Source organism: Cricetulus griseus, chromosome 5, assembly GCF_003668045.3.
Source record: "Cricetulus griseus strain 17A/GY chromosome 5, alternate assembly CriGri-PICRH-1.0, whole genome shotgun sequence".
Classification (NCBI taxonomy): domain Eukaryota; kingdom Metazoa; phylum Chordata; class Mammalia; order Rodentia; family Cricetidae; genus Cricetulus; species Cricetulus griseus.
In genome coordinates, this window is record NC_048598.1 from 19,472,335 (window position 1) to 19,497,071 (window position 24,737).

A 24,737-nucleotide genomic window follows, 5' to 3' on the forward strand; every position below is an offset into this window, starting at 1 on the left:
AATGGTGCTGACATAACTGGAAGCTGACATGTAGCAGACTGCAGATAGATCTATATTTATTCCCATACACAAAACTTAAGTCCAAATGGATCAAAGACCTCAACATAAATCCAGCCACACTGAAACTCTTAGAATAGAAAATAGGTGGTACCCTCCAACGAATTGGTAGAGGAAACCACTTCCTGAACATAACACCAGTAGCACAGACACTGAGCTCGACAATTAATAAATGGGACTTCCTGAAACTGAGAAGCTTTTGTAAGGCAAAGGACACAGTCAACAAAACATAATGGCAGCCCACAGAATGGGAAAAGATCTTCACCAGCCCCACATCTGACAGAGAGCTGATTTCCAAAATATACAAGGAACTCAAGAAGCTAGTCACCAAAACACCAACTAATCCAATTAAAAATTGAGAACTAAATAGAGAATTCTGAACAGAGGAATCTAAAATTGTTGAAAGACACATAAGAAAGTGTTCAACATTCTTAGCCATCAGGGAAATGCAAATCAAAACAGCTCTTTGATACCATCTCACTCCTGTCAGAATGGCTAAAATAAAAAACATCAATGATAGCTTATGCTGGAAAGGATGTGGAGAAAGGGGAATACTCCTCCATTGCTGGTGGGAGTGCCACTGGTATGGCCATGTTGGAAATCAATATGGTAGTTCCTCAGGAAAATGGGAATGAGTCTACCAGAAGATCCAGCAGTTTCCACTCTTAGGCATATAGCCAAAAGTAGCACATTCATACAACAAGGACATCTGTTCAACCATGTTCATAGAAGCATTATTTGTAGTAGCCAGAACCTGGAAACAACCTAGATGCCCCTCACTTGAAGAATGGATGGAGAAAATGTGGTTCATTTACACATTGGAGTACTACTCAGTGGGGAAAAAATGGAATCTTGAAATTCACAGGCAAATGGAGGAAACTAGAAGAAACCATCCTGAGTGACAGAACCCAGTCACAAAAAGACAAAAATGGTGTGTACTCACTCATATATGAATTTTAAACATAGAGCAAAGAAGTAGCAACCTACAATCCACAGGGCCAGAGAAGCAAGGAAACAAAGAGTACCCTGAGAGAGACTTACATGGTCCCCCAGAGAAGGGGAAAGGGACAAGATCTCCTGAGCTAATTGGGAGCATGGGGGAGGGGAGAGGGAGCTAGGAGAAAAATAAGGGGAAAAGAGGAGGGGAGGGGAGGACATGAGGGAGCAGAAAGATTTAGTCAGAGGAAGAAAAGAGGGGATCAAGAAAAGAGATACCATAATAGAGGGAGCCATCATAGGTTTAAAGAGAATTCTGGCATTAGGAAAATGTCCAGAGATCTACAAGTTTGACCCCAACTAACAATCTAAGCAATAGTTGAGAGGCTACCTTAAATGCCATTCTCTGATAATGAGATTGATGACTACCTTATATGCCATCTTAGAGCCTTCATTCAGTAGCTGATGGAAGCAGAAGCAGACACCCAAAGCTAAACACTGAGCTGAACTCTGGAATCCAGTTACAGAGAGGGAGGAGTGATGAGCAAAGTGGTCAAGACCAGGCAGGAGAAACCCACAGAAACAGCTGACTTGAACAAGGGGAAGCCCATGGACCCCAGACTGATAGCTGGGAAACCAGCATAGGACTGTTCCAGACCCCCTGAACGAGGATGTCAATTTGGATGTCTGGGAAATCTATGGGACCTCTGGTAGTGAATCAGTATTTATCCCTAGTACATGAATGGACTTTTGAAGCCCACTCCACATAGAGGGATACTCTCTCAGCCTAGATACATGGGGGAGGGTCTAGGCCCTGCTCCAAATGATATGACAGGCTTTTAAGATCCCCATGGAAGACCTCATCCTCCCTGGGGAGCAAAAAGGTGTTGGGATGGGGGTGAGGTAGAGGGAACTGGGATTGACCTGTAAAAGAAACTTGTTTCTAATTTAAAAGTGGTCTAGTTACAATTATAAACATAAAAATAATAAAATAAAAAGAAAATGGCAAAGTAAAATTAAAAACTTAATTGAACCAGAATGAATTGCATATTGCATGCCCATGTGAAGTTATCGGATAAGAAATTAATGTTATGGGCTGAAGAGCTGGTTCAGTTGTTAAGAGCATTTGTTGTTCTTTCAAAGGATCCAGGTTTGATTCCCAGCCCCTACATGGAGTTTCACCACCTGTTGCTCTTAGGCACCAGGCATACATGTGGTGCACAGACATGCATGCAGGCCAAACATTTATATACTTAAGATACCAAAATTAAAATCTGAAACTAAAATTTGAAGGCAGAAAATGATGGAAAGTCAACATAAAACAAATTAATGTTATATGAAGTATTTTAAAATAAAAACTAATTTAGAGGAAAGTTCATTGATAATTATTTAAATATTTTAATGCTCATGCTTAATTAATATATTTACTCCATTATTAGTATTCATCTGGCATTAAATGTGTGACAATATTTATTAATAACAAGTAAATCTGTATCTTGGAGATATTATCAAGCTCCCTTTATAAATCAGTGGGTACAAAAATCACGATAAAAATTAAGCATAGTGGTACATACCTATGCCATCTGAACTCAGGAAGTTAGAGCAGGGAGGATTCCATTGTGAGACCAGCCTGGGCTACATAGACCCTGTACCAAAAGACAAAATGACAACAACAACAAAAAAAAAAGGTAAGAAGTCAAAGTCAAATATCACCACTTTGCCATGTCGCAATTTAAATCATAATTTCTTTTTCTGTTGCTGTAATTTGGAATGATCTTCTGCAGATGATGACAAACCATTATCATCATATAAACTTTAGAATCACACATGCATGGTGATTCTATACAATAAGAGGGTCTGAGCAAGGTTTGATGGATGTCCACAGAAATCCCCAAGAGAGGAAGACTGTTCATGGTGCCTGGGAAAGGCTAAGAAACCTGAGGCAGTATTTGTCCTTGGCGTGATACCTTTGGCCACTTTGTGTCTATGCTGGGCTTCTGAGCAGTGGTAGGCCTGCACGCTGAGACACAAGCAGGAACTGAGAGGAAGTGGTAGGATCAACTTCTGCTCTTCTAATAACAGCTTCCTGGTCCACTGTGCTTTCTTTACTGTATCAATTCAAAGGACAAAGAAAGGCAAACAAGAAACTGCATTGGCCAAACAAAAGCCAGCTGAAGCCAGTACTTCCCAACATATGTCCACTGTGAACGAAGGGCTGGGACCAGCATCAGTCCCAGAGACCCTGTCATCACAAGTAAAGGGGCCGAGCTCTCAAGCAAAAAGCTTCTACCCTGGTTCTTCCTCCCCTCTTTGTCCTTTTTGAGAAAAATTAGTGCTTTACCTAGTTCAAAAAAACAGTGAAAATGGGGTTTAGTGTCAGCAAATTGATGGTTTCTAGTTATCTGTTTTGTTTTAGAACTACTTCAGTGCAATATAATTCCCAGCGATGGAAACACAAAATGATTGCATGTTTCAAAAAGTACTTACTATGGTGATAGTCAGTTAAATAGCATGGCTTTCCAAAGATGGTTAAAAGATTTAAATCTAAACTGGACCTGATCTACATAGCAAGTTCCAGGCCAACCAAGACCCTGTCTTTTAAAAAAGTAAATAAACAAAAATAAAATCTTCTAAACTAGGACTTTTTAGCTGTAGGCCTATTAGTGTTCTGTCACCACAAAGACGAAGAGAGAGACATAAATAAAACGATTCTGCTCCTGTGTAAGGTGACCCTGTGCTCACCTCTAACTATCTTTTAAGAGGGTTGAGTCCCAAGGACATAAGTATAATCAGAATATATTAAGATAAAGTGAGCTCTCTCGGTATTAAAAATATTATGTTATCTAGTATTTAGAAACAATACTAATGGTTGGGGATGAAGCGCAAAAGCACGGGGCCCCCAGTTCATCTCCAACAAACAAAAAATGAAAATCGGTATTACCAAGAGAAAATGGCAAACATTAATCTTTCAGAAAAAGGGAAACAAGCCCAGAAAAAGAAACAACACCTCAAGGATCTGGGAAAATGAAGCTTACCCAGTAGAAGCAGCTTCCTGTGAGATCTTCAGCTGTCAACACACAGGAAGACGAGGATTGTCCCCGAACTCCTTGTGAGAACCCATCACTACCCAGCAGATTCTCAAAGAAGGTGCCGCCATCCTCTTCCCAATGCTAGTGCTGCCCTAAAGCATATCACCAGAATGATCATAACCTTGGAGAAGTTCCTCACTAATCCCTGATTCCACTGACTTCATCATACAAGTAAATCAATCATTAAGTTATCAAGTTCATGTATCAGGATCTCAGTGTAGGACAGAGCATTTGCTTAGGAGATTATGAGTTTAGGACACAAGAGCATGTCCATCCCTGCTATCGAGTTTCTCCTAAGCCCTTTTTCTGTTGCTTGTGATAAAGTTTAGTCACATTGTTCTATACACCTCTCAGCAGCTGTTTGGACACACGTTTTTTTCCCTGTTTTCAAGTTCATCACCCCGTCTCTCCACTAGCCAATCTACACTCAACACTAAGGTGCCAGGCTGGCTGATCCTCAGGCTGTTCCTCACTGAAACACCCTTCTGAGAAGAGCAGACAAGATTCTGTTCTTTCTTCATAGCATTTACCTTATTGGAATTAATTAGGGGTTAGCTTTCTTCCTGCTGGACAGTAAGATCAAACCAAAAGCAGGCTGCCATGGCTGAGAGGACAAAGGAAGATAAGCCAAGTCACACCTACAGCCATCAACTCCTATCATAACACCCCTATTTTACTCCTTTTCGTTTTACCCCACTTTATGTGTCTTGATATAATTTCTGTGCTTACCTGTAACCTAGAGCTTTGAAAAAATTAATTGGGGTGGTGAGCACAAGAAAGTTTGTACAATTCTACAGAAGGGGACATAAGTATAGAAATTAAATCACTATTTTCTAATGTGACTTTTTTTGTTTTTTTTTTCCTTTTTTATTAGAAAGAAAATTATTTTACATATCAATCCCAGGTCCGTCTCCTTTCCCTCCTCGCCATGCCCCCCCCCTCAACTAACACCCTACCTATCCCATACCTTTCTACTCCCCAGGGAGGGTGAGGCCTTCCATAGGGGGTCTTCAAAGTCTGTCATCTTCTCTAGGATAGGGCCTAGGCCCACCTCCTTGTGTCTAGGCTCAGGGAGTATCCCACCATGTGGAATGGGCTCTTAAAGTCCCTTCCTATGCTAGAGATAAGTACTGATCCACAACAAGAGGCCCCATAGCTTTCCAAGGTCTCCTCACTGACACCCACATTCAGGGGGTCCGGATCAGTCCCATGCTGATTTCCCAGCTATCAGTGTGGGCACTAAGAGTTCTCACTTGTTCAGGTCAGCTGTTTCTGTGGGTTTCACCAGCCTGGTATGGACCCCTTTGCTCATCAGTCCTCCTTCTCTGCATCTGGATTTCAGTTTGGTTCAAGGTTTAGCTGTGGGTGTCTGCTTCTACTTCCACCAGGTGCTGGAGGAAGGCTATACGATGGCACATGAATTAGTCATCAATCTCATTATCAGGAGAGAGCATTTAAGGTAGCCTATCCTCTGTTGCTTAGATTGTTAGCTGGTGTCATCTTTGTAGCTCTCCAGACATTTCCCTAGTGCCTGATTTCTCTTTGAACTTATAATGTCTCCCTCTATTATATTATCTCTTATCTTGCTCTCTTCTGTTCTTCCCCCAACTCAACCTCCCTGCCCCATCATGTCTTCCTCAACCCTTCTCTTCTCCCCTTCTCATTCTCCTAGTTCCCTCTCCCCTCCCCCCATGCTCCCAAGTTGCTCAGGAGACCTTGTCCCTTTCCCCTTCTCCAGGGGACCATGTATGTCTCTCTAAGGGTCCTCCTTGTTTACCAGCCTCTCTAGCAGCCTGGGCTGCAGGCTGGAAATCCTTTACTCTATGTCTAAAATCCACATATGAGTGAGTACATACAATGCTTGTCTTTTTGTGACTGGGTTACCTCACTCAGGATGGTTTCTTCTAGTTCTATCCAGCCTACGAATTTCAAGATTCCATTGCTTTTTTCCCCCCGCTGAGTAGTACTCCATTGTGTAAATGTACCACATTTTTTCTATCCATTTTTCAGTTGAGGGGCATCTAAGCTGTTTCCGGGTTCTGGCTATTACACATAATGCTGCTATGAACATAGGTGAACAGATGTTCTTGTTGTAGGAATATGCTTCTTTTGGGTATATGCCTGAGAGTGGAATTGCTGGATCTTGAGGTAGACTGATTGCCATTTTCCTGAGAAATCGCCATACAGATTTCCAAAGTGGCTGTACAAGTTGGCACTCCCACCAGCAGTGGAGGAGTGTTCCCCTTTCTCCTCATCCTCTCCAGCATAAACTGTCATTGGTGTTTTCAATTTTAGCCATTCTGACAGGTGTAAGATGGTATCTCAGAGTTGTTTTGATTTGCATTTCCCTGATGGATAAGAATGTTGAACACTTTCTTATGTGTCTTTCAGCCATTTTAGATTCCTCTATTGAGAATTCTCTATTTAGTTCTGTACCCCACTTTTTAATTGGATTATTTGGTATTTTGGAGACTAGCTTCTTGAATTCTTTGTAAATTTTGGAGATCAGCCCTCTGTCAGATGTGGGGGTTGATGAATATCTTTCCCCAATCCATGGGCTGTCATTTTGTCTTGTTGACTGTGTCCTTTGCATTACAGAAGCTTCTCAGTTTCAGGAGTTTCCATTTATTAATTGTCAATATCGGTGTCTGTGCTACTGGTGTTATGTTCAGGAAACAGTCTTCTGTACCAATTCCTTCCTTCAAGGGTATTTCCTACTTTCTCTTCTAAGAAGTTCAGTGTTTCTGGGTTTATGCTGAGGTCTTTGATCCTTTGGGACTTAAGTTTTGTTCATGGCAATAGATATGGATCTTTCTGCAGTCTTCTACATGTCAGCATCCAGTTATGCCAGCACCATTTGTTGAAGATGCTTTCTTTATTCCATTGTATAGTTTTGACTTCTTTGTCAAAAATCAGTCGTTCATAGGTGTGCAGGTTAATATTAGGGTTTTAACTCGATTCCATTGGTCTAACTATCTATTTTTGTGCCAATACCAAGCTGTTTTCAGGACTATAGCTCTATAATAGAGTTTGAAATCATGGATGGTGATGCCTCCGGAAGTTCTTTTATTTTACAGTGATGTTTTGCTTTTCCATATAAAGTTGAGAACTGTTTTTTCAAGTTCTGTGAAGAATTGTGCTGAGATTTCTCTGTGGCTTTGGAGGCTGTCCTGGAACTAGCTCTTGTACACCAGGCTGGCCTCAAACTCACAAGAGATCCACCTGCCTCTGCCTCCCAAGTGCTGGGATTAAAGGCGTGTGCCACCAACGCCCAGCTTCAAGGCTTGAGCTACACTCCTACCCAGGTTGTCCTCACCACCAGTGGAACAACAGTGGATGACTCTGAAGACTGGGTTCCTACAGAAAAGAACTGCCTGATTTTAGTTTAATTTTCCCATGGATGTTATTGATTATATTAGTTCTAAGAGTCTACATTTCTTTTAACAATCTCTCATAAAAGGTGAAAGTAATATTTCTGTCATTGCTTGGGATTTATGAGGCTAGAGACATGTATTGGAAACAATTTGTATATTATCTTGATTAGAAAGAGACAGTTTTAGTAAACTATAATCACAATAGCCTAGGAATGTTCTTTATTAAAATGAAACAAACTAGAAATAGAACTATCTGGAGTCAGTATGCAACACACACAGAACCCACTCTTTATCCCTAGACATGAAAGTGTTCTCTGGATTTTAATTGGTGACAGAGCAGTGTGTGTGTGTGTGTGTGTGTGTGTGTGTGTGTGTGTGTGTGTGTGTGTGTAGTTCATTAAACTAGAAAGGGAATCTTGAGAGAGGAGGAAGAGATCTTAAGGAAGGGGATTACTAGAGATGTAATACATGTATTAAGAAAAGAGAAGTGAAAATCAGTTTGAGGAATGAAGAAAACAAGCCAGAGAAATACAGGAACAAGGAGAAGGCAGTGGGGAAAGGACCAGGACAGAGAACAGTGTAATGACACAAGTATATGAAACTGCCAAATGATGCCCATGGTTGTGAAGTTAACATTAAAACATAATCCTAATAATTCTAATAAATATGAGAAGACTAAGGTAGCTGGAGGGCAGATGGTATGAGCATCTGAGGATATGCTGTTATCCAGAGGAAACTTGAGAGTAGATTCTCTATAAAAAGATATTGCTGTGTGTGGAATAAAACCTTTATCCAGAAATAAGTTATTTAAGTCTTTTTTCATTCAGAAAAGGAAGAACTCAAGCAAAAATTCTAATGATACTGCAAGAAACAGGCAATTGTGGGTTTGTAACCATATCAGACACCAGCACAGACCCTAGGGCTCCAGCAAACCCTCCCAGCTCTTTCTTCATCAAAAGTAAGACCTTCTGTTCCTACTCAGATAGATGCCTTCTTAACATAATTACAATAAACATAATCTTGAACAAAATATCTTCTCATCTGAACTCCAATTTGTTAATTTAATTAATATTATGATTCATCAGGTATATATTTTGAGATCCCAGCCACAATTTTCAAAGTCTGATTATTTTATCGTATGATAACAATGTATCAGGACTCTAGATGACCAGTATATAATTCTTTTTAATAATTACACTGGCATTATTTGGATTATGCAGCATAATCTTAGGTTTATCTAACTAGTTGTGTTCCTAAATGGTGCTCCTAATATAATTATAAAATTGCATTATCCTTGATGAAAAGTCATTATTAATAATAATTTTGGTTTGGATGACAGCAGCCTGGTAAAGCTATTTTCTAATTTATCGAACTTGAACCACATGGAATCACCAATATACACAAGAAAACAGGAATGATGGACATCATGTTATTTGAGTAACTTACCTGTTACTTTTGAAGAAGAATTTAGAATCTCAAAGTAGAAAAGTATATTGAAAAACTCTAAATAGATTTGTCATCTTATACGCAAATGTTTCTCATTATGTGGTGGTTTTATTCAGCCAGAATTAGAACATGGCAATTTAAAAGACTTGAACCTAGTCCGATGCATGAATGAGTCTTGACTGGGTTTTGTGAATACTGCTCAAGCACTCTGCCAATTGATCTAGATGCCTATTCCATGACACTCTGACTGCACAGTCCATTCTTTCAGGGCACCTTTAACTTTGTCTCCTGCCATTCTCAGGCTCTTCCAATGCTTCTAACAGCGTCCCATGGTCTCCAGGATCCTCAAGTGCTTCCAGCAACATCATACAGGGTGACAATTTACTGCATGATATATATTCTTTTAACTAAATCACTATTTTTGATTAAATATATACTTTGAAATCTTGCACATTGCTTTCCCGTCTATGCTATTGCTTGGCTTTGACTAAGGTTTTCCTGCTATTTGCAATCTATGTGAGCTTTTGTTTCAAGTCTGAGATGCAGACAACTGAGATGCAGAAACACCTTACCCAGGCCCCAACCATTGTTAACATGTAAACAGCAGCAAAGCACCATCAAATGGTTTCCCAACCTTCAGTACTATAAGAATAAATTTCTGTTTCTTGTCAACTATTCTGTCTGTGAACTTATGCTATAAAAACACAAATTAGACAAAGATACCAGCAATCTATGTAGTTAGGTACAAGAGACCAGTAAGTCCAATAAACCTGAGTTTTCATTTACTCACATATCCCCTGCATGCTAAGCCAAAAGATGGAATAACAGTGCCAAATCTGTCTGTAGTAGGTAAAATCTGGTTTGCAGTACCCTAGTGTTTACACAAAGACATACTCTGCTCTCCAACCCCAACCTATGCTTCATCATTATTTCACTCAAAGTAGTAAGAAAGGCCAGTAGAACTACTGTGTGGTTTTTCATTATTCATTCACTAGAATAGCCAGTATAATAGTGACACAAATGTTATAGGGCTAATCAATGGCTTTCTAGAAGTATTTGAGTTCTGGTACATGGGAAGAAATCCATGTCTGGTATTGTACACCTGTTCAAAATCCCATCCATGGCTGGAGGACCTACTGCTGCTGCTGCTGTTGTAAACAGCCTGCTGTCAAACTGCCTTCTGGATATTCATGTTTGTATTCCTCAATAAATATTGCTGTTAACATGGAAACTGGGGTGGGTTTTTTTGTGTTCTTAATCATGTTAATGAAAAAAATTTTGAAATGAACTTTGAAGGAGGTTCAAGGACAATTTTACTACATTTTGAAAGAAAAATAACCAGGCATACGATCTGTAAATCGCAATAAATGCCTACAGTGGGAAGACTAGGAGGAAGAGTCATGTCTTTCGGGGTTATGGTACATGCAAGCAGGCATGCTTGGTAGTGGAGGCTAGCCAGCAGCTACATGGCAGTAGAGAAGGCAGGCTTCAGAGTAAATGAGAACTCCCAAATTATCAAGTAAATGGGGCTAGGTACTGGACTAGTATCAGAAAGAAAAAGATAGAAAGAAAGAAAAGGGAAATGTGTGTGAGTTTTAGCGTTTTGGAACAGTTAGCCAGCTTAATGGTGCTTGCTATGTAGGAGAAGCTCTGTTAAGTGGCTTGTGAGTGGAGGAACTTCTATGAAGTCTAAGTTTATTATTTCATTAAGGGGATAATTACTCCTGCCTTCTCCTTAGCTTGTCTTCAGCTGGAAGAATGGTCTTTAGGCCAGTAGATTGTAGGCCTGGATGACTTTTAAGAGAGGCAACAACGTAGGATGCAGTACTCTGAACTTAGGAACTAATTAGAATGTCATTCTCTACCAAGGACCAGAGGTGGAAATGAGATTCCATTCTTTTGACCATAAGGAAGTAGTTTTCTCTTAGTGATTATCTTTATCAGTGAAAAGGGCCAACTTAACTATAGACAAGAGGAAGGCTGATGCCAAAGTGCTTTCTCTTTTGTTGTGATATATTGTTTATGATCTAATAAAGCTTGCCTGAAGATCAGAATGTAAAGCTAGCCACAGTCATTGGGCCCAGCTGGTGGTAGTATACTCCTTTAATCCTAGCAGCCACACTAGTTAACCATAGAAACTGGGCGGTGGTGGTGCATGCCTTTAATCCCAGTACAAGAGAATATAAAATGGGAGGAGACAGGAATTCACTCCTTTTAAGTCTGAAGATATGGTATAGCTAAGAGCTCTCTAGTGTCTGACTGCTTTTCTTTTCTGATCTTCAGCTTGAACCACAGTATCTGTCTCTGGGTTTGTATTATTCATGTTACACTCTATTCAAGGTCCAAGTGGTATGTTTGTAACAACATTAGACTCTGGAAAGTTCATTCGGGGCTGGGGAATTAATAAGTGAGTGATTGAATGCTGCCTGAAGCTCTTAAGCCAAAGGTGATTTCATCTCCGATTTTCTTTGAAATCCATGGAAGGGCAGCTGGCAACTAACAGGGCCAATCTCTCCTCCTGCTTTGGCCTTCATCCTGAACAGGAAAGAAAGCATTGTGCTGGTGACTCAGCTTTCCCTTTGAGGTTTCATACCATTTAAAGGAATTTGGATTCCTAGGGACTCACTTGTGATTTGGTTGGATACAAAGCTTTGAAATTTGAATCTTCTACCTATAAGATTTGTAAGAAAAACCAAGAGAAAAAAAAAAACCAACAACATCAAGCATCACCATCTCTGACTTTTCATGGTAACTACAATGTGTACAGGAAAGAAACTGCTGAGTTTCAGTGTATGAGGAAATCGAAAGCTGTGAAAGCACTGGGTGGAGGCTCACTCTTTTTCTCCTCTACCTGCAAAACAACACAGGATGAGGCACCCAGGAAGGCTCAGTCCTTCAAGTAGTATAACCTTTGAACTTCTGTATATTTCATTCTCCAGTTCCTAGGAGACTTATTAGCTTATCTACACACACACACACACACACACAAACACCGACTGGCCCCTCTAACACACTCTACAAAGAGGAAGAAAAAGAAGAGGAGGAGGAGGAGGGGAGAAGCCTTGTATCCTACCCTGTAGAAGACCTCAGGATCCTGACACCTCTGAAGAAACTTTCAGCAACGTGAGTTCTACCTCTTTCTGTAGACATTAGCTACCTCTATGAAAACCACAAGAACAGAGGGGAAAATCTTGCTGGTTCTTCTAGGGTTGGGGAAGCAGAGCTGGTGGCTGCTGCCCTCAGAAATGAACCTGCAGCAGCTGGATTCGGGTGGTTCACTCAGGAAGATGGCAACATCTTTATTCCTCCACTGCAGAGGCATGAGCCAAGAAAAATACATTTTGCATATTTCAGGTTGTTTAATAAACTTCCTAAGTGTAAGCCTGAGTAAGTGGGTAAGAGGAAGGCTTTAGTTATCTATTCCTGAACTTGAGGTCTGCCCTGGAGAGACTAATATACCCACCATCACTCCATCGATTTCCCAGCAGGTTTAAATGACAGTTCAGTTGTTAAAAAAAATACAACAAAATAAAATATAATAAGGTAAAACAAAAACTATCACATCCAAGTCAGACAAAGACAAACAAACACAGGGAAAAGTCCAAGGGAAGGCACAAGAATCAGAGACCCATTCATTAGCACACTTAAGAATTGAATAAAAACACTAAACTGGAAGCCATAATATAAGCAAAGGACCTAATGTAGACCTGGGCAGGCCCTGGGCATGCTGCTTGAGTCTCAGTGAGTTCATGTGCACTTTGCTTAGGTTGGTTTAGAGGACTTATTCTGCTGGTGTCTTCCCTCCACTCTGTCTCTTACACTCTTTCTGCCTGCTCTTCCATGGGAAGCTTTGAGGGGAGGGATTTGATGGAGACATCCCATGGAGGGTTGTGTGTATCAATGTCTCTTATTCTCTGGATAATGCCTGACTGTGGGGTCTCTGCATTGATTCCCAGCTGCTGGAGGAGGAAGTTTCTCTGATAATGGCTGTACAAGGAATTGATTTATTAGTATAGCAAATATCATTAGGAGTCATTTTTCACTGCATTGTTTTTCTCTTTTTAGACAAGTATTATTTGGTTTTCCTCTAGGTCCCTGGGCTATCTACTCTCTGGTTCTTGATCACCCAAGCTGTGTCAGGTCATTGATTCCATCTCATGGAGTGGACGTTAAGTCAAATCAGTTATTAGTTGGTTACTCTCACATATCTTTCAAGCAGAACACCCTTGTAGATCAAAAGGTTTGTAGCTGGGTTGGTGTTTCTCTTTTGGGTATATGCAGAGTACCTCCATATACCAAAGATGTTAGCAAGTAGGGGTCAATGCTTTATGTAGGCACCAACTCGACATCTCCATGTTCAATGAGTTGTATGGGTGCTGTCTTCAGCAATGGGGCCTTATTGTCAGTTTGAAGAGAGCAACCTTTGGCCTTGACAACAGTCTGGGTTGTCTGGGGATTCCTGTAGGGCCCCTTTGTACAACAACTCAATTGAATGTAACCCAATTCTGGTGGGAAGCTTCATTTGGTGACAAGAAATGGCTAGATGGGACTCTGTCTCCCTGATATATTTTGCAATTTCATTTAGATTATATGTATTAGGTTTCTACTGTATTAGGTTTTTATACTACCCCTCAAATTGCCCTTAATTGTAGATGTCTCTCCCCATATCCCCTTGCACAACTCTTTCTCCCCTCTCCCTCCTCAACTGATCCCGCTGTTCCAGCCTCCCATCCATTCATAATTATTTATTCTATTTCCCTTGCCTAAGGAGATCCAGCACTTCACTCTAGTCTAATGTTTCTCAGCATGTGGGTCAGGAACCCTCAGGAATTTAAAAGTCCCTTTCACAAATATGCTGCATATCAAATACTTACATTATGAATCATAACAGTAGCAAAATTATAGCTATGGAGTAGCAACCAAAATAACTTTAAGATTGGGGTACCACATGAGGAACTGTATTAAAGAGAAGCAGCATTGGGAAGGTTGAGAAGCACAACTCTAGTACTTTACTCTATACCTACCCTTTGGGGTTCTACAGATTGTAGTTTGGTTATCATTGAATTAACAATAGCTATATATCTTAAGTAAAAATTAACAAAAGCTTTTACTTAACTGACTATGGCATTTATATTCAAGCTGATAATTAATACCTTCTTTGTTTTTAATTTTATGTTTTGCTCTTGCTGTAGTATTCATTGCTGATACTTCTGTATTCTCCTCCTTGCCTTTTCTTTATAAGTTATGTTTACAGATTAAGATGAAACCATTAGTGAACTGTTACACCCTTTGCCTCCCTGCATCAACCGTATTTCCTTCCTAGTTTTCATCTCTTTGATCAGAGTTTCACTTGTGATACAGAGGCAAGACCAGCGAAGCTTGTATTTCTGCTTAGTTTTTACTCTGAAGTACACTCAATTTTACTTATGGCTTTCTCACAGTTAATTCTAATATCTTTTTCTATGTTTTTGACTTTTGAAACTACTAAGGCTTGTAATATCAAACAGTACATTTTAGAACTGTCTTATTTTATCTGGGTTAAGATACTATCAGCAAGTTTTGTTTCTTTTTCATTTTTAATTCATGGTAAGTTGACTGCATCTCTTGATGCCAGTGAGAATATATTTTCCTATCCAGAATATGGTAACTGCAGATGGATATTAATGCCTATTTCCTATATTAATGGAAATATCATTGAGATTAGGATCATTATCACCAAATCAAGACAGTACTTCAACAACAAAACATCATAGTTCACATGTAAATGGGATACACACAGAGTACTCAGGCCTCCTGTCACCACACATTATCTTTTGGAGATATGTGTTTGTCATGAATCATTAAGCAATTAATCAAAACTTCATAATTTTAAAGTTCTTTGGTTTTGACATCATGGAACAGTATATATAAAATCCACACACTTTTGCTTAAGGCAAATTGCTGTTGATAATGAGCTCTAATCGTGTCTTTGAATCTTTGCAGGTGATCTAGCTGTGATGGTTAGTTTCATGTCAGCTTGACAAAAAACTAGAGTCATTTTGTAAAACAGAACTTTAATTGAGAAAATGTCCCTACCAGACTGGCCCTTGATCGTCCCTGTGGAGTACTTTCTTGATTGGTGTTTAATGTAGAGGGCCCAGCTCACTGTGAGCATTGCCATATCTGGACTAGTGGTCCTGGATGCTGTAACAAAGCAAGCTGAACAAGCCATGGGGAACAAGCCAGTAAGCGGCACTCCTCTGTGACCTGTGGAGGAAAGTGCTTATTTTGGCTTAACTTCTACACCACAGTCTATCATTAAGTGAAATAGGAGCAGGATTTTAAGGCTATAACCCTTTCCTCACCAGGATATTTATGGTCATTGCTTTATCACAATGATAGAAACCCTAAGACAGTAGTCTTCATGTCTGAAGGTTTACAGAGTGGTCACTTTTTAAAATATCTTTAATCATCTTAACGTTGATGTTTCCTTAGATGGATTTTCCTTCACTGTCTTGGCCTTTTCAACCAATTGATGCTTAACTTTTCTCAAAAGGAAAGCAGTGAACAGACCCAGAAAATGTGGCATTCCCATTATACAGAAGATACACAAAACATAATTCCTAACCCAAATGACTTCCAGATTTAAGCTAACTTGGAATCCATTCACATGCTGAGTCACCAAGATAGTACACAAAGCTCAAATGAGATGAAGAATCACAGAATGAGACTATGTTCTTTTTAGCATCTTGGAAATTTCCAGAAGATGTCTCACTTTTTTTTCTTCTTAAAAGTTACCATGAGGAGTCAGACAGAAAGAAATGTGAGAATGACAATTAAACTCTAATTAGCAACAGCACAAAGCAGGACAAGTGATGGAAGACTTAACCCTAAAGCTTCTCATACTAGGCATAAAGAAGCAAATACAAAGACAAAGATCATTGGAGGCCTCCCGAGATATTTTAAGGAGCAAGATGTTTTAACAAATTGAGGAACTATTGGGGATTTGAACTGAATTTAATAATGGTTTAAATACAGAAAACAGACTCAATGAACAATTGAAACTGACTCATGATATCAAAGGCTATGAAACACAAAGGAGAAAAACAAACAACTCTTGACATAATCCTACCCAATAAATTCTGTGACCTGACTAGAGAGTATGTAGGTGTTGAGCACAGTGACCATCATATGGGCACAGAGGACCCTGAGACCAGTATCCAACACCATGGGAATCAGAATGTCAGTGAGAAATGTTTAGAGCCAAGTGGGCAAGTGTCAGTGCCCCCAGCATGGGCCATTGTGTTGTAGTCAACCAATATTCATACATACATTAAGAAGCCCCAAGCAACTTCAGAAAATAGTATGACAAGAGTCAGGAACCACATCCAGGAATAAGCACCAACATCACTGAGTACTAGAAAGAAGATCCAGAATTTTAACACTTCTGGTGGTATAAATGAGAATCGTCCCCATAGGCTCATACATTTGAGTGCCTGATCAACAGGAGTGGCACCATTTGAAAGGATTACAAGATAAGATCTTGTTGGAGTAGATCTGACCTTGTTTGTAGAAAGTATGTCATTAGTGGTGGGCCCAGTGGCTTTCCTTGAAGCCTGTGGATCCAGATGTAGAACTCTGAGATGTTTCTCCAGCACCATGTCTTCCTGCAATTATGGACACTGTGGCATGTGTCATTGACTTGTCTAAGTGTACCTTGTTTTTGAAACTGTCTGTGACTGTGTGTAATTCTGTATGCTATTATTCTCCTTTAGGTTCACCTGTAATTTGAGAAATGGTGAATGAATATAAGAAAATTGTTCTTCTGACAGGACTAATGGGTATCAGTGACCATGATTTTAAAATGGTTAAGTCCTTGTTGAGCAAAGAACTAAAACTAAATAGAAAAATGCAAGATGATTATGACAGAATTAGGATTGCCGACTTGATGGAAGAAAAGTTCCCAAAAGATGCTGGAATGCACCAACTGATAGAACTGTACAAAGAGATGCCAGGACTTGGAGACCTTGCTGATAAACTCAAAAAAGTGAAGGCAAAAGGTAATATGGGAGCAGCCTGGATGCCCACCCTTTCTTCAACTTCTCCAGCTGCACACTAGCTCCATGTGGTGATCATAACTGACATCACTTTTCACAGTGTATACCTCAGCATCTAAAGAAGGGCAGCATTTCAGATGTAAAAAAAAAAATCAACAGCATAAAAATCTTCCTTCTTATAAAGAATTCTGTGTTTTGGGGGTTGTCTATCTTTGAGGGCACTGGGGCAAATAAAAATGCAGAAGCTGTTGAAAGAGATGAGACCTTCCACTACTGTACAAAGATGAGAAAATTATAAAATAAAGATTGAGATAATTTTTATTTTAAAGTATTTAAACCAATTAGTATTAATGCTCCATTAAGACACTCAACATTATCTATTCTACAAAAAAAAAATGTTGTGGTCAATAATTAAGTGAAAGTCTACCTACCAGAGGTAAGAAATAGCTATATTTTATAGTCACCGGGCTTAAGAAAAAGAAAAGAAACATGACTAACTTGGCATAGACACTCCCATCTCTGATACTAGCAATCAGGAGTTTGAAAACAGGGAGATGTTCAGTTTAAGACCAGTCTGGTCTATGTAGCTAAACTCTGTACCCAAAAGAAGTGCACAAACAAATAACTAACAAATTAATAGATAAAAACAAACAGAAACAAAAGGTAGGAAGTCAAAGCAACTATCAGCATTTTGTCATATCACACACATCACAAATCACATCATTTCCTTCAAGGATTCTCTGATTCAGAGTGGTCTTCTACAGAAGATGGTTGGTCACTGATTATCCTCATACAAGCATTTGGAAGCCACAGGTCAACACTGTGTGTCTTCCTCTATTGCTCACTATGTTGTTTCTCATCAAAGGTCTCTTATTGAACACGAGGCTCTCATTTTCAGCTAAATGGGCAAGCTAGAATATGGCTACATCTGCTGCTTAGCCTGGGAGTTCTATATAGCCATTTTAACTTGTCATCAAATAGTTGATTCAGGTCTCCACACTTGCAGAGCAAGGGCTTTACCCACAGAAACATCTCCCCAGACCTAAACTTTAAATTCTTTAAAAACAGACTGTAGGATGAGAGAGTTGGGGCAGGGCATGACTGATGGACACAGGAGTCCCAAGACTGTGTCCTCTGCACCTAGAGAGAACAAGGACACTCCTGAGGCTGTCCTGTACCTGACTTGGTAACATGGGTGACCTTGTGGTCCCATCAAACTTCCAAAACAGAGGTAGGCAATTACAGCAAGACAAGCAGGAGCTGAGAGCAAATAGTATTGAATGAATGCCAGTTGTCTCACACCAGTGTTCCTGAGTTTACTGCATTTTCTCCCCTGCACCAGCTAAAAGGAAAGAGACGGAGAAAAGCAACATCCCAGCAAGAAGACGCAAGAGAGATGAACCCAGTTCTTCCCAACCTATGTCCACCACAAATGAAGATTTGGAACCAGAATCAGGCAGGAGTACACTGAACTCACAGGTATGGTGGTTAAGCTCCCAGTGGAAAATCCACTAAGGTTCTTCCCCTTTTTACATTAAGTGAATGCTTATCTGTCTAGTCATAGGATCTTAAAAGTGGAGATGTGGGGTAACCAGTCTCATACTTAATGGTCATTCATGTGTCAGGACTATCTCATACTTTAACTTGTGCTGTGTAATTCTCTATGATGGGAATGAAAAATCATTACTCAGGCAAGTGAGGTGGCTCTGCAGGCAGAGGTGCTTACTGCCTCACTGATGACCCGTGTTTGATTCCCAGATCCCACATATTAGAAAGAGAGAACTAACAGCCATGTGATGATGTCTTCTGACCTTCACATGGCCTCAGTGGTACATAAGCCCAGACAGGCACAATAAAGGAACATAAAACAGGTTAAGTCATCGTTCTTCTTATAGACATTGATAAAATGGCAGTCAGTTTAAGGACATACTTTTCCAAAGCCTCTTAAAGGACATCAAACCTCAAGCTGGACTTTCTAAACATAGACCTGCTCTTCTGTCGCCACGGAGATGCACAGAAAAGTGATGTAAATGAAATTTTTGTTCCTGTATAAGACAATCCTACCTCTGATTTTCTGTTCAGAGAATGCTGTCCCCAACGATGATAAGTTGATGCTCTTGGTGTTAAAGTTATTGTGCTTTATTTAACATTGAAAACCATGACTGGGGGTTTACAATAAATCTCAGTAGGAGATGAGAGCTTGGCATACACAAGTTAGTTTCCAACAGAAAAAGGAAAAGGGAAAATCAACTGTTATCAAGACAAAAAGAGGTAGTTCATGGAGGAGTGGAAACAAACCCACAAACCCTGAAGACTATGATTCTTTCGTATGATTAAACATTCATCCTATTATCAAATGCTTATGTCTAAACCTCACTTAAAATTAATCCTTTTTCTTGAGAAGGTATACCATTTGAAATTATTTTGATCTCAATAGACTATATGCAGTAGTTTAATTTAACTACAGTTGTTAGATCGTCAGTTAAAAGACTTTAACCTAAATAGATGGGTCCAGAAATACTGAACTGTTGTTGTAAATGCCCTGGGGGCTTACCAATCCATCTCCCATGTTTGACAGACTCCTCATGCGTCTGTATCAATAGCATCTAACAGCCTCCTGACCCCTAAGGTGCCATCCATTCCTTCCCATATTGTCCAGGTTCCTCGGTTTTCTACAACTGCTTCTAAGAGGGACCAAGAGAGTCAAGTGTCTCCAGAAATATCACTTAGAGTCCAGGCCCGCCAAATGTCTCTAGCAACAGCATCCAGCAGTACCCAGGCCCCTGGAATGTCTCCAGCAACAAGATCCAGCAGTGCCCACCTCCCTGGTGTGTCTCTAACAACAGCATCCAGCAGTGCCCAGGTCCCTGGTGCGTCTCTAACAACAGCATTCAGCAGTGCCCAGACCACTGGAATGTCTCCAGCAACAGTATCTAGCAGTTTCCAAGGCCCTCGAGTGTCTGCAGCAAAAGCATTCAGCAGTGCCCAGGCCCCTAAAAGAATGTTTCTAGCAAGACCAGCCAAGGTAATTTCCTGTTTTCACTATACAATGATGGAGGTTATTACAATCTTGGACTAGGTCATTAATCCCTATCCTAGCCTTCTTTCTGTTGCTGTGATGAAACATTCTGAACAAAAGCAACTTGGGAAGGGAAGAGTGTATTTAAGCTTAAAGCATTCATCATTGAGGGAAGCCAAGGCAGGAACTCAAGGCAGGAACCTGAAATCAGGAACTGAAACAGAGACCATGAAAGAATACTGCTTACTGGCTTGCTCTCCATGACTTGCTCAGCTTGCTTTCTCATATAATATAGGAACACCTGCCTGAGGTGGCACCACCCACAGAGAGCTGGGCATTCCCACATCTATCATTAAAAACAACAACAACAACAAAATTGTCCTACAGACCGGACCATAAGCCAGTCTAATGTCTCAGTCTAGATTCCATCTTTCTGGTAATGCTAGTTTGTGTCAAGTTGACAAAAGCTAACAGCACATGATGTAAAATCAGCAGTGAACAAGAAAGAAACCTTTTTCAGACAGGTGAAAAGCAAAGACTGTCACCACAGGATGCCCTCTACTCTTCTCTGCTCACACAAATGCAAACATTCTTACACTTGGATGAGTGGGAAAAACTTTTAAAATGTTTAACATAATATTTAATATATGTTGAGCTGACAATCGAGCAACCATTATCTATGTAAGTGATTTCATTATCTCAAACAATCCATGAAGAGTTTATAAAGATAATCCTGTGTGATTTGATTTTAGACTGTCTCCAGTCTTTTCTGGACCTGCAAAGAATACAGAAAACACTTGTAATTGAACTTCCTTTATTTCTAAAGGTAGTGTATGATAGTTGCTCCTTAAGTCCTACTCACATTTTCTCAGCTGCGGCTGTCATATTGTGAGTTACTACACAGGTGCCCTTGGCTTCATTTGCCAACACTTGAGAAATGTACATATAATCTAGTACTTATGATTGGTGCAAGCTGACATCCTTACCTATAACTCCATGTCTTCCATGAACTAAGTTATACCATGCCAGCTATTGTTCAGATTTTTCCCTTGCTCTCCCCAATTAATTAGCTCTCTTAATTGTGCCTTTTTTTTCTGTGTACATTCTATGCAGAAACCAAGACTGAAGACTGTTCCTACTCAACCTTCTGAGGTACATGGTTACCACCACGATCCCAAACAAGTGATGGTGTTAAAAGCAACAGAACCATTTACATACAGCACAAAAAGCGAGAAAAGTATGTTCCATGCCACAGTGGCCACTGAGACTGAATTCTTTAGAGTGAAGGTGTTTGATATTTCCCTGAAGGCGAAGTTCATCAAAAGCAATGTCATTACCATCTCAGATTATTTCGGTTGCAATGGGTTCATAAATATTTACAGTGCCTCCAGTGTGTCAGAGGTAAATGTTAACCAATCAATGATTATCTCAACTGCACTGATGCAAAGAGCCAATGCAACACCTAAAATCAATTATCTTTGCTCAAAAAGAAGAGGAATATTTGTGAATGGAATCTTTATGGTATATGAGGTAAGCCACTGAATTATTCTATAAAATTTCTTCTGCAATCTTAGACTTTCAGGCTTATCTTGGCAGATTATAACGGTTAACTTACTGCATGCCAAACTCCAAGGCCTTCATGATCATTGTTGGGGCATAGGGTTTCCTGCCTTTAAGTGTAAAATGCAGTCTCAATATACTTTTCAGGGTACCATGAGGAAAACTGTTTTAGAAAAAGATTTGCCAAGAGATTCTGGCATTTTTTCAAGCAATGCCATCTATTTGTATCATTCATGGACAGTTACATCAATACTACTATCATTAAGATTTTGTTTCTTTGGGTTTCTTCACCTGCTACATTTTTGAAAATTTGATTTTGAATGAGAGTTGACTGCCTAAGACAGGTACTGATTATAACAACCAGAATACGAATCAAATGAACTCTTCTGCCCCAGAATGCACTGGGTTGGGAAAGCAGGGTTCTTCCCTTCTTTCTACCTGTTAGGAATAGAAACAGTAAAGGAATTTCTCAGCAGTAGCAGAGTTGATGACATTGCCTGTGAGAGTGAGGGCAAGCAAAAGCTTCATTCTTTCTGTTCCTTTTCTGCCTGCTGGCATCAGGTGTGGCTCAGATTTAAAATGGTCTCCTAACTTCAAATGATCTAATCAAGGATAATCCCCCACCTATGTGTCCAGATGCTTGGGTGTTTGTTGACTCCAGATAAGGTCAAGTTGACAAGCAAGATTAGCTACCACAGTCTATACTAAAGCTTGAAAAAAGGTTCACAAACAATGATTTGCAACACAGAGTATCTGAAGCTGTTTTTCCCAACTCCCCCACCCGGGTCTCAACAGATAACTCCATTTTTTTCCTGTCCAAGCCAAAATTCTGGGAACACCCTTTGCTTCTCATAGATGTGACAGTGTCTGGCCATTTCTCAGAAGATGGGTATTACTTTCTTTTGCAGAAAAATGTGAGTAAGGACTGCATTTGCTATGAAATTCGAGACAATACAGGGATGATGGAGGTGGTGGTCTATGGACGACTGACCAGTGTTGACTGTAACCCAAGAGATAAACTTAAACTTGTGTGCTTTGAATTGACATCAAATGAGGATAAAGTGCAGCTGAGATCTACTAGGCATAGTAACATGGAGGTACGTGCTCTAGGGGAGCATCCTCCTCTCCAAGAATCGTGCTTTTGATATTATACTAAAACAGCTGGGGGTATTGCAGAGATAATTCAACATGTGGAAGGAAACAAGTTTTCAGTTAATATGTGTAAACATTCCTCTCCATCCTTTAAAATATGATAATTTTAATCATAGAAAAGAATGGAAATTCAGAGCACTTCTCAGAAGCCATTATGATATTGGCAGAGTATGGTGGTTCATACCTTTAATTCCACCACTCAGGAGACTGAGACAGATGGATGCATCTCTGTGAGTTGGAGGCTAGCCTGGTTCACACAATGAGTTCTAAGGCAGCCCAGTTCCAAAACATCCAGCTGTTTTGTGCTGTGTTAAGTAATGAAAGCACTGAGTTTATTAAAGCAGAGAGATTGTCCAATAAGAACATGGTTTTGATTAAGAAAGTTTTTTTCAAATTCTGGCTCTGTGGTTTTCTGAAGTTCCTCATAGACAACATAGAAATAATGCCCATCACTGAGGTTCACAAGCAGAACTCACAACAAATATATGCTTACAAGGATACATGGAGCAAATTAGACCACAAAGATACCAGAATCATCCATACACTTCTCTCTCTCTCTCTCTCTCTCTCTCTCTCTCTCTCTCTCTCTCTCTCTCTCTCACACACACACACACACACACACATACATCCCTTCAGGATTCACTGTATATTAAAGCAAGTCTAAGATAGTAGTGGAAACAAATGAAATATAGGGGCTGGCCTCCTGAGTTCGCAGGACCAACGTCAAAGTTCGAAACCCTCTTCCCAGCAGCTGTACCAGGCTTTTGTTTTCCAGTCCTCCTGCCCTCCTGCCCAGTGAGAACATTCCACATTCCACTCAACCCTTGTCATCAAGTATTGCACTTCCTTCTCACCCATGGCTCCACAACACCTCAGGCTCTTCCACTTTCACTCATGCTGGGAAAGAGTTCATGTGGTAGTCTCAAGCAAAGATGAAAATCTGGCTGCAGGAACAGAAAAATCATTAAAAGAAGCAGACAATGATGAAAGACCAGGGATGGCTCTTAGAGACAAGACAGTCGGAGTAAAGAGGGAAGGGTGTGGCCAGCTCCATCAAAACCGATCTGAGCTGATATCTTCACTTCCTTCTTCAAGGTCATCAAGGCTAGGAACTGAGAAACAACTGCTCCATCCTGCTTCAGTTACAGGACTTCATGAATTCTCATTGTGGAGACTTGGAAACCTCTGATGTTTGTATCGATAAGATCCAGTTCCAACTACAGAAAAAGGCCATGCGTATAACAAATAAAAGTCACTTCTTTGCTCTAGGAAATGGTGATTTTAACATTAGTCTTTCTATACTTTTTGTATTTTAAGTATGTAATTTGATTTTATAATGTTTATACTTTGAAAGAAAAAAAAACTTTTTAAACTGAATCAAGTGCTTCTACAAATTCTTCCATTTGTTACTTTCTTTAAAACTGGGTCTGCACACCAGGCTGTGGTGAGATATTGTTTATGATTTCTTAAAGCTTGCCTGAGGACTCAGAAAGCAAAGCAGCCAGCCACTAGCTCTCACCTCTAGCTCAGACTGAAAGGGCTGATCCACATATGAGTTCTTCACCGTGTCTCAAACTGCTGTCTCTTCTCAGGGTGGCTGGAGAACAAATGCCTCTCTGAGACGTTGTTTCTGTCTTATATACTTCCCTAATGTTGGCATTAAAGGTGTGAGCTATAATTCTCTTTTAGACTGATTCATTCTTGTGTAGATATTAGTGGCCTTGAACTCTCAGAGATCCATTTATCTCTTAATCCTGAGTCCTTGGATTAAAGGTGTGTACCACCTCCTAGCTTCTGGCTGCTGGGATTAAATGGGTATGCCTGGCTTCTATGACCTATGGCTGACTTTGCTTTCTGAATCCTCAAGCTAGCTTTAATAAATCATAAGCAATATCTCACCACACCAAGCCACAACTGGAGGGACCTCAACACCCCTCCAGAAACCCCATAGCAACAAGCCCACATTTTGACCAGAACCCAGGCACATAGTATAGTTTATTTGTTCTTCAGTTGAACTCTGCTGTAGATTTGTGTAAAAGTACATTATTTTTTTGAAAATAAAAATTCT

At 40.0% G+C, this 24,737-nt stretch overlaps 1 protein-coding gene across 2 annotated transcripts; it reads left to right on the forward strand.

The window, feature by feature from the left end:
• The first annotated feature begins 11,583 nt into the window (after nt 1-11,583).
• Nucleotides 11,584-24,386, forward strand: LOC100757974 (pyrin and HIN domain-containing protein 1). Of its 2 annotated transcripts, XM_027418916.2 has the most exons (7): nt 11,589-12,025; nt 16,657-16,941; nt 18,281-18,417; nt 19,598-19,963; nt 21,071-21,487; nt 22,426-22,614; nt 23,765-24,386. In XM_027418916.2, the coding sequence occupies exons 2-7, from the start codon at nt 16,677-16,679 to the stop codon at nt 23,783-23,785; spliced, it is 1,395 nt and encodes a 464-aa protein (XP_027274717.1). In that variant the 5' UTR covers nt 11,589-12,025; nt 16,657-16,676; the 3' UTR covers nt 23,786-24,386. The 2 variants fall into 2 exon arrangements, with proteins under 2 accessions (XP_035301638.1, XP_027274717.1); XM_035445747.1 differs by lacking the exon at nt 22,426-22,614 and having other exon boundaries at nt 11,584-12,025.
• Nucleotides 24,387-24,737: the final 351 nt, after the last annotated feature.